The 15396-nt window shown below is 43.2% G+C and overlaps 2 protein-coding genes across 2 annotated transcripts in view; both read right to left on the bottom strand.

The window, feature by feature from the left end:
* Nucleotides 1-13253, bottom strand: part of LOC144679660 (uncharacterized) — a 37431-nt gene extending 24178 nt beyond the window's left edge. Inside the window, exon 1 of the mRNA XM_078540260.1 lies at nt 12998-13253. Coding sequence (XP_078396386.1) covers nt 12998-13216 — 219 coding nt within the window. The 5' untranslated portion in view covers nt 13217-13253. The remainder of the gene's footprint in view (nt 1-12997) is intronic.
* The window catches only part of LOC144679659 (tumor protein D52-like), a 272612-nt gene that overhangs the window by 126596 nt on the left and 130620 nt on the right, over nt 1-15396 (bottom strand). The window lies entirely within an intron of this gene.

Raw genomic sequence — 15396 nt, 5'->3', positions numbered from 1 at the left:
ATTTAGAGCTTAGGAATAAAAGGTTGTTGTCTGATTGGTGAAATGCAGCTAGCAGTACTCCACGGGGATGTCTACTGGGGCCTTGGCATTTCACCATATGTATTAGTGACCTGGGTGAAGGGATAGAATGCTAGTGATTCAAGTTTGTATATATAACTAAGTTATGAAGCATGGCAAGTTGTGTGGATGGGAGGAGGAAGTTACAGGGACAGACAGACTGACTGAGTGGGCTAAAATATGGCAGATAAAGTTCAATGCGGGAAAGCTTAAAGTTAACCACTTTAGATCAGAAAAAGACCGATCAGAATATTGGCTTAATGATGAGAGCAGTACAAAGTAAATGATGTCCATGTACACAGGTCATTAAAAGCTAGTGCAGAGGTACACAGCTAATTCTCAAGGCTAATGGAATACTGGCCTTTATCTCAAATGGGTTGGAATTTTTTAAAATTTATTCATGGGATGTGGGCGTTACTGGCTAGGCCAATATTTATTGCCCATCCCTAATTGCACTTGAGAAAGTGGTGGTGAGATTCTTATTGAACCACCACAGTCCATGTGGTGTAGGTACACCCACAGTGCTGTTAGGAAGAGAGTTCCAGGATTTTGAACCAGCGACAGTGAAGGAACAGTGACATATTTCCAAGTTGGGATGGTGAGTGGCTTGGAGGGGAGCTTTCAGATGGCGATCAGCAGGAGATTTCCTTGCCCATCTTTGACCTGATGCCATGAGACTTCATGGGGTCCAGAGTTGGTGTTGAGGATCTCCCTGGGAAGCTCCCTTCCGACTGTATACCACTACGCCGCCATCTCTGCTGGGTCTGTCCTGCCGGTGGGACAGGTCATACCCAGGGATGGTGACATCTAGGACCTTATCTGTAAGGTATGGTTTTGTGAGTATGACTATGTCAGGCTGTTGCTTGATTGGTCTGTGAGACAGCCCTCCCAATTTTGGCACAGGCCCCCAGGTGTTAGTGAAAAGGACTTTGCAGGGTCGACAGAGCTGAGTTTGCCGTTGTTGTTTCTGGTGCCTAGGTCAATGCCAGGTGGGTTGTCCGGTTCCATTAATTTTAGAAATACAAAAGTAAGTGGTGCTTCATTATACACAGGCCACTGGCCAGGCCCCATTGGGACATAGCTGCATCCAATTTTGGGCACCAAATCTCAGGAAAGCCTTGGAAGGGGTACAACGCACATGCAGGGTCAATTGAAATTTTCAACATTCAGACTGATAGATTGTTAGTTGAAGGTAGTAAACGATCTGGAGCAAGGCCAGTAATAAAGTTAAGATATATATCAACCATCAGTTCTGACAAAGGGCACGTCAACCTGAAACAGTTACTCTGCCTCTCTCCACAGATGCTGCCAGAAATGCTGGGTACTTCCAGTACTTTATTTTTATTTCAGATTTCCATCTGCAGTATTTTGCTTTTGTACAAATCAATAGTTCTAATTGAATGGCCTATTGCTGTTCATAAAGGACCAAGTTATATTTATGAACAGCAACACTGGCTAATAACAGTAGGAGCCACAACAACCCTTTGTAAGCCTTTGTTCTATCCATCCAGTACTAAAGTAGACAAAGGAGAAAGAAGGAGCCTTAAGTTGAATTCTGGGATGTTGTGTGCATTAGTTGACATCTAAAAGAATGTTTTCGGAAGATCTTCAACTTGGTTGAATCTCTGCACCTAGGTACCTGGGAGTACATCAAAACTCAAGGTCCAGTCTTCATAGACAGGAAAGACCTTTGAACGGCAGCATTGATGGGAACATTTCATTCTCATACAAAGACGTCTCCATACTAGTTTTCACTCCTAGCACATATTCCATATGCCAGGTGCACAACAGAAATTCAGGTATAGAAGTCAACAGGCTCTGCAGGATTTTACAACCATAGTTATGAATTATGGAATGGTTTTACTAATTTGTCACAAATTTTTAGTACTATGTTCTCAGGTTGCGGACAAAACATGGCAGCTAAATAGATTTTTAAAAATATTGAGTGATTTATATTTGGAGTGATTTAGTTGCAACCAGCTATTCCTTCTTGGTAGCTCTTCACTGAATTTTGGTATTTCACTTTAAACCTCCTTGATACTTCAGGATTGGTCGTTTTCCTTCCCACTTGATAGTTGCTTATTGGCAGATTTCCTATCTACTCACTTGTGACTTTACTGTTTTGTAAGTGTGACATCTGATCTAAAACTTAGCAGTTTTGTGGAGAGACAAATTGTGGCTTATTTTAAAGTTTTCAGGAAGTGGGTAATGCTGGCAACACCCCATTTATTAGCCATCCCTAGTTTCCCCAAGGTGATGGGGAGTCTTCCTGAACTGCTGCAGTTTGTGCACTGATTGTTATGGAGGGCAGGGGTCTTCAACTGAATATCTGCAGCCCCCAGGGCTCCACAAGTGGGGCCACCTAAAAAAAAGAATCCGTAGGAAAAAAATACAACTTGTACCCAAACGTTAACTGCTAATTACCCAGAAGAAATAGAATGAGTTTGCATTCTGAAGGTAATTCACTCTGTGAAGTGTCTTGAAATGCCTAGGCCGCATGAAAAGGCATGTAATACCGTTAATGACTTTTATGTCTCAACGCGTACGGAGTTCAACCGTACAGAAACTTCACGTGATTAATCGGCCATAGCATAGGGAGGTGAAGGTAGCAGCTATGAGGGTTTCAATCATTTGGCATAGTTTCATACACCTCTGCCTAATGGCGTCATGAAATGTCAGTTCAGTGTTAGCATTTGGGCAATTAAAGGATGGTTAAAAAATGCACTTTAACTGGGGAGAGAAGCCTCGTGATGTTAGGTTTGATTGTTTGTGCCAGAATTGCTGCTCAGCACCAACAACAAGTTTGACATAAAGTAAAGCAGTTTAATTACATAACTAATTTATTATGCAGAAAAATACTGGTGTTTTAGGGGGTCCACAGAATTTTTACAACACGGAGTGTGGGGGGGTGTTGGGGGAGGCACAGTAGCAAAACTGTGGGGAACAGTTGGTCTAGTGAATTCTAGGATATTGACCCAGCAATAAAGAAGGAACAGTAATATATATCCAAGTTATGCAAGGTGTATGATTAAATGGTTGTTGAAATGTATTATCCTAGATGTGGAGGAAGAAGCTTATAATTGATGGAAAATTAGTAAATGGAGTGTTTATTCCCAATATGTGATGTAAAGATATGGATGAAAGCAGAAATGAGATGTGAGACGAAGGGAGCGGAAATGACTGGATTGCTCCATGGGAGCCAGCATGGACTCAATGGGCCAATTAGTCTCCTTCTGTGCAGTAAATGACTCCATGACTCTGTCATGTCAGTATTGTGCTGGGCAGGATTTTCAATTTGCAGTCAATAAGGTCTTCAAAGTTACCATCTATGAAATATGAAGTTTCTCAACATGGCCATGTGTTTAGCTTGGGATTGGCTTAATAGAGGTGGGACTCGCATCATGGAGGACCAAAGCTCATCTGTTCATCAAAGTTCATAAAACAATACAATCGGCCTATCGAAGATTAAAACTGAAGCAACAGAGGAATGCTACTTAGAAGGGTGGGAAATATAATTTCAAGAAGTGGTGAACTTTATGCTTGATTAATATATTACATGGAGATCTCCTATGGCTTTTCTCATGCAGAGTTGGAAAATACATTGTATAACAGTGATTTATTGCCATATAAAAACAACTTGCATTTATACGGTGCCCTTAAATGTGTAAAACATCCCAATATGCTTCACAAAAGCACTATCAAAAAAATTTCAACAATAAGCCACATAAGGAAATATTACGATAGTGGTTTTTAAGGAGCACCTTAAAGTAGGAGAGATGGAGAGCTGGAAAAGTTTAGGGAGGAAACTCCAGAGCTTAGTGCCCAAGTAGCTGAAGATATGGCTGCCAATGTGGAGAGATTAACATCAGGGACACGCAAGAGAGTGAAATTGAAGGAGCACGGAGATCACTGAGGGTTGTAGGGTTGGACGATATTACAGGGAAAGTGAGGTCATGGAAAGATTTGAAAACAAAACAAGAAATGAGGGGGCCAAGGATAGATCCTTGTGGAAATATAATGCACGAGCATTGCTGAAAAAAAAGACATGTCAAAGCTTTTTCTCTTGTACTCAATAGGACACTTTGCAAGAATCCCAAATTACAGGGAAGACAACAATTTGTACTCCATGAGAAGAGAGTGCTGATTGGTCCACTTTCCAACCAATCTACCAATCAGAGTCCACTTGCCAACCAATCAGCATTCTCTTCTCAGAGTATAAACTGTTGTTTTCCCCTTATATTAGTTTTCTTGCGAAGTGTCCTGATGAGTGCAAGACGAAAAGCTTAAACATGTCTCTTTTTTCAGCAATACTAAAGTTCTGTACTACCAATGCACAAGGTTATTAGGGCCACTGATCTACACTGACTGACCACATTAAATTCCATTTTTAATTACATCTTATTTTTACCAGTCATTTAGATATAAAGCTTTGTGATTCTGTCCATTTTTCCCATGAGTGGCCTTCATCATATGTTCCTTTGCCTTTATAAATTTTAGCCCTTTCCTGTTTTAATTCCAAAACTGAAAGGAAGATAATAAGGTAATATAGCATCATGCATATGCCATTACTGTAGAAATGGATCCTAATACCAAATAGCACTATGAGTGTGAAATGTAGGGTTTAAAAGCAAAGACCGATTGAAAAAGAATTGGCGAAGAGACAATAAATAAAGGGGATTTAAAATGGTGCAGTGACCAGTCATGAGTGGGATGTCTCAGACTTCAGTGTTTGGCCACCTTCTGTTCATTATAGTATTTAATGTTCAAAGGTATAAACAGCACAGTAATAAAGTTTATAAAATGACAAATTGTGTGTTGGATTAAGTGACTTGGGAGAGTAAAACAGGTTACAACCAGATTTGGTTAGATTTGGGGAGCAGGTCCAAGACCAGAAAACGTCCTTCTGAATGGATAAGTGCGCAGGTATGCATATTAAAGAAAATTGAATGCCTGCTGGTTAAAAGGTAGCCGAGGGGGAAAAAGATTTGGTTGTAGTCACTCATCGCTCACTCAAAGTTCAAGCTCAGTGTCATGGGGCCATAGTCAGGGCCTGGGCCTGAATAATATTTTTTTTAATTCATTCATGGGATGTGGGCATCGCTGGCTAGGCCAGCATTTACTGCCCATCCCTAATTGGCCTTGAGAATGTGGTGGTGAGCTGCCTTCTTGAACCACTGCAGTCCATGTGAAGTATGTACACCCACAGTGCTGTTAGGGAGGGAGGTCCGGGATTTCAACCCAACAACAATGAAAGAATGGCGATAATATTTCCAAGTCAGAATGGTGCGTGGCTTGGTGGGGAACTTCCAGGTGGTGGTGTCCCCATGTGTCTGCTGCCCTTGTCCTTCTAGATGGTAGTGGCCGTGGGTTTGGAAGATGCTGCCTAAGGAGGCTTGGTGAGTTCCTACAGCGCATCTCGTAGGTAGTACATACTACTGCCACTGTGTGTCGGTGGTGCAGGGGGTGAATGTTTGTGAATGGGGTGTCAATCAAGTGACTATTTTGTCCTGGTTGGTGTCAAGCTTCTTGAGTGTTGTTGGAGCTGCACACATCCAGGCAAGAGAGTATTTCATCACACTCCTGACTTGTGCCTTGTAGATGGTGGACAGGCTTTGGGGAATCTGGAAGGGAGTTACTTGCCGCAGGATTCCTAGCCTCTGACCTGCTCTTGTAGCCACAGTATTTATATGGCTAGTCCAGTTGAGTTTCTGGTCAATGATAACCCCTAGGATGTTGGTAGTGGGGCATTCAGCGATAGTAACGCCACTAAATGTCAAGGTGTAATAGATAGATTCTCTTTTGTTGGAGATGGTCATTGCCTGGCTCTTGTGTGGTGCGAATATTACTTGCCACATCAGCCCAAGCCTGGATATTGTCCAGGTCTTGCTGCATTTGGACATGGACCATTTCAGTATGAGGAGTCGTGAATGGTGTTGAACATTGTGCAATCATCAGCGAACATACCCATTATGACCTTATGATGGAAGGGAGGTCATTGATGAAGCAACTGAAGATGGTTGGGCCTAGGGCACTAGCCTGAGGAACTCCTGCAGTGATGTACTGGAACTGAGTTGGCTGACGTCCAACAACCACAACCATCTTCCTTTGTGCTAGGTATGATTCCAACCAGAGTTTTCCCCTTGATTATCCCATTCACGCCTGTTTTTCTAGGGCTCCTTGATGCCACACTTGTTCAAGTGGTGTCTTGATGTCAAGGGCTGTCACTCTCAACTCACCCCGGGAGTTCAGCTCTTTTCTCCATGTTTGAACCAAGGCTGTAATGAGGTCAGGTGCTGAGTGACCCTGGCGGAACAGAAACTGAGCGTCAGTTAGCAGATTATTGCTAAGCAAGTGCCACTTAATAACACTGTTGATGATCCCATCCATCACTTTACTGATGATGGACAGTAGAGTGATGGGGAGGTAATTAGCTAGGTTGGATTTGTCCTGTTTTTTGCGTACAGGGCATACCTAGGCAATTTTCCATATTGCCAGGTAGATGCCAGTGTTGTAGCTGTACTGGAACAGCCTGGCTAGGAGTGAGGCAAGTTCTGAAACACAAGTCTTCAGTACTATTGCTGGAATGTTGTCAGGACCCATAGGCTTTGCAGTATCCAGTGTTTCTCGATACGTGATACAAGTCAACTAATTACAAATTTCAATTGAGATATATTAGGCTTTGCTATCACCTCATTTTGTGCACTATCCAATGCAATGCAGAAAAAGCCTGACTACTTCATGTCAACATTTACCATTCACTTGAGCAAATAGTTCCAAACACATTTACCTGCCATATTCCATATTCCTTTATTCCCTTTTCCTTCTTAAGCCTGGTTTGAGATCACTGGGCTATGAATGGGCAGAACCTAGGGCCTTGGGTTTGTGCTGGCTTCCAGGAGATTTAAAAAAGGATTTGAACCAGACATTTAAGGCAATTAAAGCAGTGTGACATCATGAAAGGAGGGTATTTGACTAGAGTTAGGTAGAACTAGGGGCTATTCATATAAACTAAGGAAGCAGTGGGTTTAGTTGATTTATTCCTGGTGAGCAATCAACCTGGATACCAGAGGAGGTAATGCAGGCTATTTTCTTAAAGTCCTTCAAGGGGTTTTAGATCCATTCCTAGTGTTATGGCATAACAGACGGTGAGTGCTGAGCTGCTCAAATCCCAGAGGTAAACTTGAAACAGCTGCCACAGCAGTTTTGTAATTTGTACTTTATTTCGAAATGCATGCCTTGAATTCAGTAGCAATGAGCCCACTGAGAGGTTTTCTACAAAATTGTTTGGCAGGCTCACTCACAGACTTTGGAAAGATCACAGAGGTTGTCCCAGAACAAAAATCAAAGTCTACCAGGCAGAGGTTCTTACATCATTTCTTTATGAGTATGAGACTTGGAAACCTACCAGCATCACATAAACAACTAGAAGCTTTCCATCTTCACTATCTGAGATCTATTTGCAACATCAGCTGGCAGGACAAAATCCCCAACACTGAGGCTCTTGCAAAGTGCTGCATGCTTGGCATCGAGAGCATATTCATCAGAGCTCAGCCTTGCTGGTTCACATGGTGGATTCCCACATACCAAAGGCAGTACTCTACAGCCAGCTGAGCATGGGAACCCACGCCACAGGACATCCCAAACTTAGATATAAAGACAATCTGAAAGAAAACCATAGAACTTTCAAGCTGGATCCCAATACATGTGAAAAAACAACATGGGTAGACCCAAATGGAGAAGTGTCCATCATCAAGTGATTTTGACGTTTGAGGAGAATAGACAAGCAAGCGTGGCAAAAAGCCAATGCCTCCCTCCAACACTGATCTCATATGCAGTATTTGTAGTTAGTTATGCAAATCGAGACTTGGCCTAACATCACACATGAAACAATATCAAAGTAGACCGTAAATCTTTTTTTTTTGCTGAACACTTGTCTGTCGAAGTGATGGGAGAATCCATCAATAAATATGGGGGCATAATACAGAAGCAAACTGAGAAATGTACAAGGCTTTCAAAGGGAGCAAAAAGGGTAGCAAAGCTGAAGGAGAATGAAATAAATCAAAGAACTTTCATAAACACATAGGTCAAAAACGCAGGAGAACTATTTAGTAATGAAAGAGGCGATATTTACACCTTCCAGACTCAACCATGAGTTCGATAATTTCAGATCATAACTTCAACCTACACTTTTTTCTTCTTTTTGGGCAGCAGCTGTTGGTGACAATTCCCATTACACCTTCTCTAGGCCCATCTTTTGTTTCTTTACTTGTCTTACCGCCATTCCTGTTCTCTTGCACCATCATCCTTTTTGTCATTTCATCACTCTAGCCTTCTATTCTATCACAGACATTCCCTTTTGCTCTTTCCTCCATTTCCCCTTTCTTTGCCTCTGTATTTGCTTAAAGCTTGTTCCATAGAACCATAGAAAAGTTACAGCACTGAAAGAGGCCATTTAGCATCATGTCTGCACCAGCCGAAAAAGAACAAATAAAAAAATTAGTTGCCCATTTTAATCCCACTTTCCAGCACCTGGTCCGTAGTCTTGCAGGTTACAGATCTTTTATTGGTGTTGAAAATTCAGTAACAAAATTTCTCATCTAAATTATTTTGAGGCTTCATAAATTTTCATATAAAAACATGGATAACATCTCAAACATGAACTGAAAATTTCAAGAAGTCATTTTTGCTCTTGGAAATTTACATTCATTAAATTTGCTTTAAGTCAGAAAACTCAATAACAGTGGGACTCCAAGGTAAATTTTCTGTTCCTGGCACACCTCAGAGACGCACATCAATCAACTGTGCACCCCAAACGTATAGTTTTTACCCAATGAATGCAGTTTCCTTTTTGGTGGTGCCAGAAGTAAAGCTGCACAACATTTGCCCTTAAATGTTTTAATGCTAGAACATAAAGACTGCTGAAGATGAAGAGTGACGGTGGAGGGTTTGCAAGAGCTTAAAACTTTCACACAAAACAGCTGCTTTAAAGAGTCCGAGCTGGTCAAAAGAAAATGCTTATTGCCAGAACTGCAACCCTAGGACAATGATCCAAAACAAATTAACCATGACCTTTGTCCCACTCATACGAATATACGAATTAGGAGTAGACCATCTGGCTCCCTGAGCCTGCTCCGCCATTTGATAAGACCATGGCTTATCCGATTATGGCCTCTACTTTCCCGTCTACTCCCTTGTCAGTCAAGAATCTATCTAACTCAGCCTTAAAAATATTCCACGATCCAGCCTCCACTGCTCTCCGGGAAAGAGAACTCCACAGACTAACAACCCCCAAAAATAAACTCTCCCCATTTTTCCTAGTGTTCCCTAGTTTCAGTCTCTCCCATTAGGGGAAACATCCTTTCAACATCCACCCTGTCAAGTCTCCACTTCTTCCCACAAGACAACAAATCGCTGCCCCACTCCAATGAAGCCAGTTGCCAGCATCCCCAATACTGCCAGGTGCTGGCAACGGCTGGAATTCCGACATCAAAATAAAGTTTAAAACAGAAGAATTTAGAAGAAAGAACACAAGTTTTTGGGGTTTGTTATCAATTTAGGAAGACAGATTCTGTGGCCTGGTCATGAAAGGGGTCAGATTCTAGGTGCAATTTGAAGGGGTGAGCAGGGAAACCTATGTATTTGATCATATCCAAGAAAGGTTTGGGAGAACTGCTAGGGGACTCCGAAGAAAATCCAAGCGCAGTATTTCAGAAGGCAGGAACTTCCTCAATACCAGACCAAGGCACTCAAACTAATACTATGCACAGAAGGATACCATTCAGTCCATCGTGTCAAGTGTCAGTTGAAAAAGAGCTATCCACTCTAATTTCACCTTCCAGCTATTAGTCTGTAGTCCAATAGGTTACAGCACCTAAAGTGTTTTTTTTAATCCACTGAGGATTTCTGTCTCAGGCAGTGATTTCCAGATCCCCATCACCTTCTGGATGAAATAAATTATTCAACTCTCCTCTAATACTTTTACCAATTATGTTAAATCTATGCCTCTTGGTTATTGACCTCTCTGCCAACAGAAATTTGTCTTTCCCATTCACTGTATCTAGGCCAGTAATTCGGAGTGTAGTCTGCAGATCATTGATGGTCCGCGAAGCTCCTCCAGGTGGTCTGTGAGAGGATAGTGTGATCAACTGTATCAAAAACTGAAGACAGGTCAAGAAGGATGAGGAGGGAAAGTTTACTTTTGTCACCGTCACACAGAATGTAATTTGTGACTTTGATTCGTTCCCCAAAACTTAGTCCAGAACTGGGCCTTCTCTTGTCAGGCCTACGACCTACTGTCTAAAAATGTTCTCCTAATGCATTAAGAATTCCGTGGCCTCTTTACCTTTTACCCCAGTTATTAGAGTAGTTAAAATCCCCTATTATTGCCCTTCTGTTTCTGTGTTTCTCAGCAATTTTCCTACATATTTTCTCTTCTGTCCCGCTCAAACTGTTTAGGGGTCTATAAGTATTCAGCAGTATTATTACTCCTTGTTCTTCAATTCAACACATATAATTTCATTTGATTCTCCTTCCAGCCTATCATCCCTCCACACTGCTGTGATTGTTTCCTTAACCGAGATTGCATGCCCCTCCCATCCTTTTTTTTTAAATCCTACTACCGCATCTGAAAACCCTGTAACCAGGAATGTTCCTTCTCTTCTTTAAGCCATGTTTCAGTAATAGCTATAATATCATACCTTTGTGCCCTCAGCTCATTTGTCTTATTTACTAGACTTCTTGCACTGAAGTACACACTGCTAATCATAGAATAGTACTCTGTAGTCTCCCCTTCAGCCTTGGTTTCCTCAGCCTTCCATACTCATGTACTAATTTGCTGCCTTCCAATTCCAGTTTTGCTTTTCTTCCCTTCTGAATATACTCTCAGATTCCCATCCCCTTGCCAAGCTAGTTTAAACCCACCCAACAGCACTAGCAAACCTCCCCATTACGATATTGGTCCCTGCCCTGCTGAGGTGCAGACATCCAGCTTGATAGTTTCTCAGGGGTTGCCTTGTGAGGAAAGGCTAAGCACTGTGGGTCCGAATGCCCCAGAAATCTAAAACCCTCCCTTCTGCACCATCTTTCCAGCCACTCATTCATCCGCACTATCCTATTTCTGTATTCACTAGTGCATGACACCACATGTAATATTGAGTTACCACCTTTGAGATCTTACTTTTCAATTCCTTCCCTAGCTCCCCAAAATCCACTCAGAGGACCTTATCCCACCTTCTACCCACATCATTGGTGCCCATATGGACTACGACCTCTGCCTGTTCACCCTCCCCACTCAGAACATTCAGCAGCTGCTCAGTGATGTCCTTGACCTTGGTACCAGGGAAGCAATATACCAACCTGGAGTCATGCCTGTGGTTGAAGAAATGCCCATCTGTTTAACTACTGAATCACCTAATCACTATTGCTTTCCTGACTTCCTTCCTCCTCCATTGCACAGCTGAGCCATACATGGTGTTGTGGACTTGGCTCTGGCTATATTCCCCTGAGAAACTATCATGCTTATCAGTTTTAAGAACTGAATAGAGAGCGAGAGGCTAGAAAAGAGACTATAGAGTCCTATTCAGTTATTAGTGATCTGTACTCTCAGGGGACTCTACATTACCTGGTGCTGCTTGGCTGTCTGGCGGTCACCCAGTTCCCCTCTGCCTGCACATCATGAAGCTGCAGCGTGACCACATCTGACACGTGGTATCCGTGTAGCTCTCAGTCTCACACTGGAGACAGTTCACTGGGTCAATTCCTGGGATGAAGAGGTTGCCTTATGAGGAAAACGGCTAAGCACATTGGGCCTCTGCTCATTTGGAGTTTAGAAAAATGAGATTGAGGGGGTTTGTAGGTTTAAAAATTATGTTTCTTTTGGGAGAACTAGAACCAAGGTGCACAGTTTTAGAGTAAGGGGTCACCCATTTAAGACGGAGATGAGGGGGAATTTCTTTTCTGCAGGATGAGAATCCTTCTCTATCTTTTTCCCGTTCTGACAAAACTCTAACTTTGCTTCTCTCCACTGATGCTGCCTGACCTGCTGAACATTTCCAGCATTTTCTGTTCCAGCATCTACAATATCTTGCTTTGTATTAGGGGCTATCCGAACTTGAGCTTAAGTATTTAATGGGTCATGAGGGGACCAACCACATCAAAACAATAAGACAAAAGCAAAATACTGCGGATGCTGGAAATCTGAAACAAAAAGAAAAATAGCTAGAAAAAATCAGCAGGTCTGACAGCATCCGCGGAGGGGAATACAGTTGACGTTTCGAGTCCATATGACTCTTCATCAGAGCACATCAAAACAATAATTGCAAGTGCCAAGAGCAGGGTAGAGGCTGGTCACTCTGCGACAAGTGATTAACATTCTGACCCATCATGGCCTCTGCAAAGGGTTCAAGCAAGGAGTGTGAGGGAATATTTACCACTTTCCTGGGCACTACTCCCCGACCTCATCTTTGTCCTTGTCCCTGGACTCAATATCCACCGCTCCACATTGTGGCTCCAGAAAATACCACCTACAGGCTCCACTGCAGCAAATCTCCAAGGTCACCTGTGACCCTTACCACAGAGAAGGACAAGCACAGCAACATGACAGGAACTGTAATATGACAGGAAGACCATCCACTGGACACCCATCTTCCTCTGAACATACAACGCTGTCCCTGGGGCAATATTCTGCAACCCACAACCTTAAGCCGAGAGTCCAGAAACCAAGCAGACTCCAACTAACTGAGCAAGTACCGGTATAGCCCCTCATTCAATGAGCTCATGTATGTGTGTGTGATATATATGTACATCATAGAGCTGCCTTTGCCCCAAATCTCTTGATACTTTTGCTTAACAAAAATCTAGTAATCTCAAATTTTAAAATGAAAGCTGATTTAACATTAATTGCGGGGAAAGGGGAGGGGGTGCAGTTTGGGGTGTCACCGACCTTCCTGCCGCCCAAGGCTGGCTTCTCCGGCTCTGTCTCTCGCTGCAGGTCCGAGTGCAGTTCGTAGGCGACCGCGAAGCCGCTCCGCTTCTCGGAGTCTGACGAGGCAGTCCTGGCGCAGAGAACCCGCAGGATCAGCGCCGGGCCCCGGGCCGCCGCCACCGCCTGTTTCCCTGTTGCCCCCAAACCCCTCCACACCGCCGCCATGACAGCGGCCATCTCCTCGCTAACGAGGAGGAGCTGGACCCAAGAGCGTCCCTTCCAAGCGGAAACCTAATCCGACCTCCGTAGCCAGCACCACCCACATGATCCACTGAAACTGCAGGCCCAGGATTCGGCTCATCGTGTCTGGGTGTTCAACTTGGTCATGAGCCCCATTTTCCTGGGGTAGCTTCCCAGCCCTGACACTTTGAGGCCTAGTGGCTGTTCTTTGCCAGTGGCAAACCAGACGTTAACCTGCTCATAGCGCATATAAAATAGTTGTTGAGTGATTAATTTAATAAATATATTCCAACTGCTGCGAGGGCTTTAATAAATAACCCACAAGTTTCCCATTGACGGATCAGAATGGGGCCGAAGAGGGTGGCACAGGGAAGAGGGCTGCACACACCATTCTGACTTGGAAATATATCACCGTTCCTTCACTGTCACTGGGTCAAAATCCTGGAACTCCCTCCCTAACAGCACTGTGGGTGTACCTACACCACATGGACTGTGGCAATTCAGGAAGATGGCTCACCTTTAGGGCAGCTGGGGATGGGTGAAAATGCTGGCCTGACCAGTGCCACCCAGATCCCATGAAAAAATAAATAAAAAGATAAATCATGGGCAAACAAAGCAACAGGTTGTGAAGAGGGACTCGAGCAAAAGATTGAGTGGAGAAGAGTAAGAATGGTGAGGGTGGTGGAAATGGAAGGAGGGAATAAAGGCAGAATGCAGAGAAGAGATAAAGTGAAAGCTGGGGAGAAAAAATAAACATTGAGTGGACAGGAGGTTAGTAAAAGAGTGAGGGGAGGCAAACTGACAGGGAAGAGCAAGGGCCAGGGAATGGCGAGAGAAAGAGAAGAAAGGAGAGGTGAGACAGTGGTGTAGTGGTGATGTCACTGGAATAGTAATCCAGAGGGCCAGACTAATGTTCTGAGGACATGGGTTGAAATTTGAATTCAGTTAATAAATCTGGAATATAAAGCTAGTCTCAGTAATGGTGACCATGAAACTATCAATGATTGTCATAAAAATCCATCTCGTTCACTAATGTCCTTTAGGGAAGGAAATCTGTCATCCTTACTTGGTCTGGCCTACATGTGACTCCAGACCCACAGCAATGTGGGTGACTCTTAAGTGCCCTCTGCAATGGCCTAGCAAGCCATTCAGTTCAAATTCTGGCCTTGCCAGCGATGCCCACATCCCATGAAAGAATAAAGAAAAGAACATGACAGAAAAAGGAAGGCAAAGGTTAAAAGGGCATTAAAAAGACAAAGGGCACAAGATGTAGCACTGGGGCAAAGAGTAAGTGAAGACAGGATGTGACAGGAGGTAGTACAATAAGAGAGAAATAAGTTAAGACTCAGGGAGATAGATATGATCAGATAGAGAGAAACCCAAACACACTGGGGGAAAGACAGGAGGTCAGTTCACCTCACCGAGAGTGGAGAGGTAGCAATGCGTCAGTTATGCAGGGACATGGGTGAAATAAATGATAACTGAAAAAGTGTACTTAATATCATTTCTGTTCAGTGGCTGCACGTAAAGGTGATACGTGTGATATGATTATTGGCCATTAATGCATTGTTTCAACAATAAATTTGTAAAATTGTCACTGGGGAATGGACAGGATATAGGGGAGGATTTTCTGGCCCCGCCCACTACCGGGATTGTCTGCTCCTGCTGAAAGTCAATGCACTTTTGGCTGGGCCGCCAAATCTCCCATGGTGGGTTCCGTCACGATGGGGCCAGAAAATCCCAGCCATAGAGTCAATTGTGTGGAGAGGAATTCTGCTGCACTCTTCGCTCCTTTGCTGCTTCTGGTAAGGATTCAATTTCAGCCAGTCTTTCTGTTTTAGATCCAGTTTCTCTTGTGGTTTTGTTGCACAAAAATTAGACCGCAGATGGTTTATTAATTCAAATTTAGTATTTCCCCATTTTCATCATGATGCCAATCATATATTTATGACATAAGAAGGGATTACACCCTCAAAAATAAAGGAATCCAACAACTACATGTGTTAGAATATCCCTCATTAGAAGTTCCACATGAATCATTTAACAAGGGGGGGTGGGGGGGGAAGAGGGGCACCAAGCAAAGATGGGGAAAAAAAGACAGGGTCTGTCCAAGCAGCAGCTGGAGAAATAGGAAGGGGGCTGGGTGACAATACAGAAGTGTTATTTTGTAACGTTTC

The sequence above is a fragment of the Cetorhinus maximus genome, chromosome 4 (assembly GCF_964194155.1).
Source record: "Cetorhinus maximus chromosome 4, sCetMax3.hap1.1, whole genome shotgun sequence".
NCBI classification, from domain to species: Eukaryota; Metazoa; Chordata; class Chondrichthyes; order Lamniformes; family Cetorhinidae; genus Cetorhinus; species Cetorhinus maximus.
The sequence above is the reverse complement of the archived record's forward strand: the minus strand, read 5'-3'. Positions and strand labels throughout refer to the sequence as shown.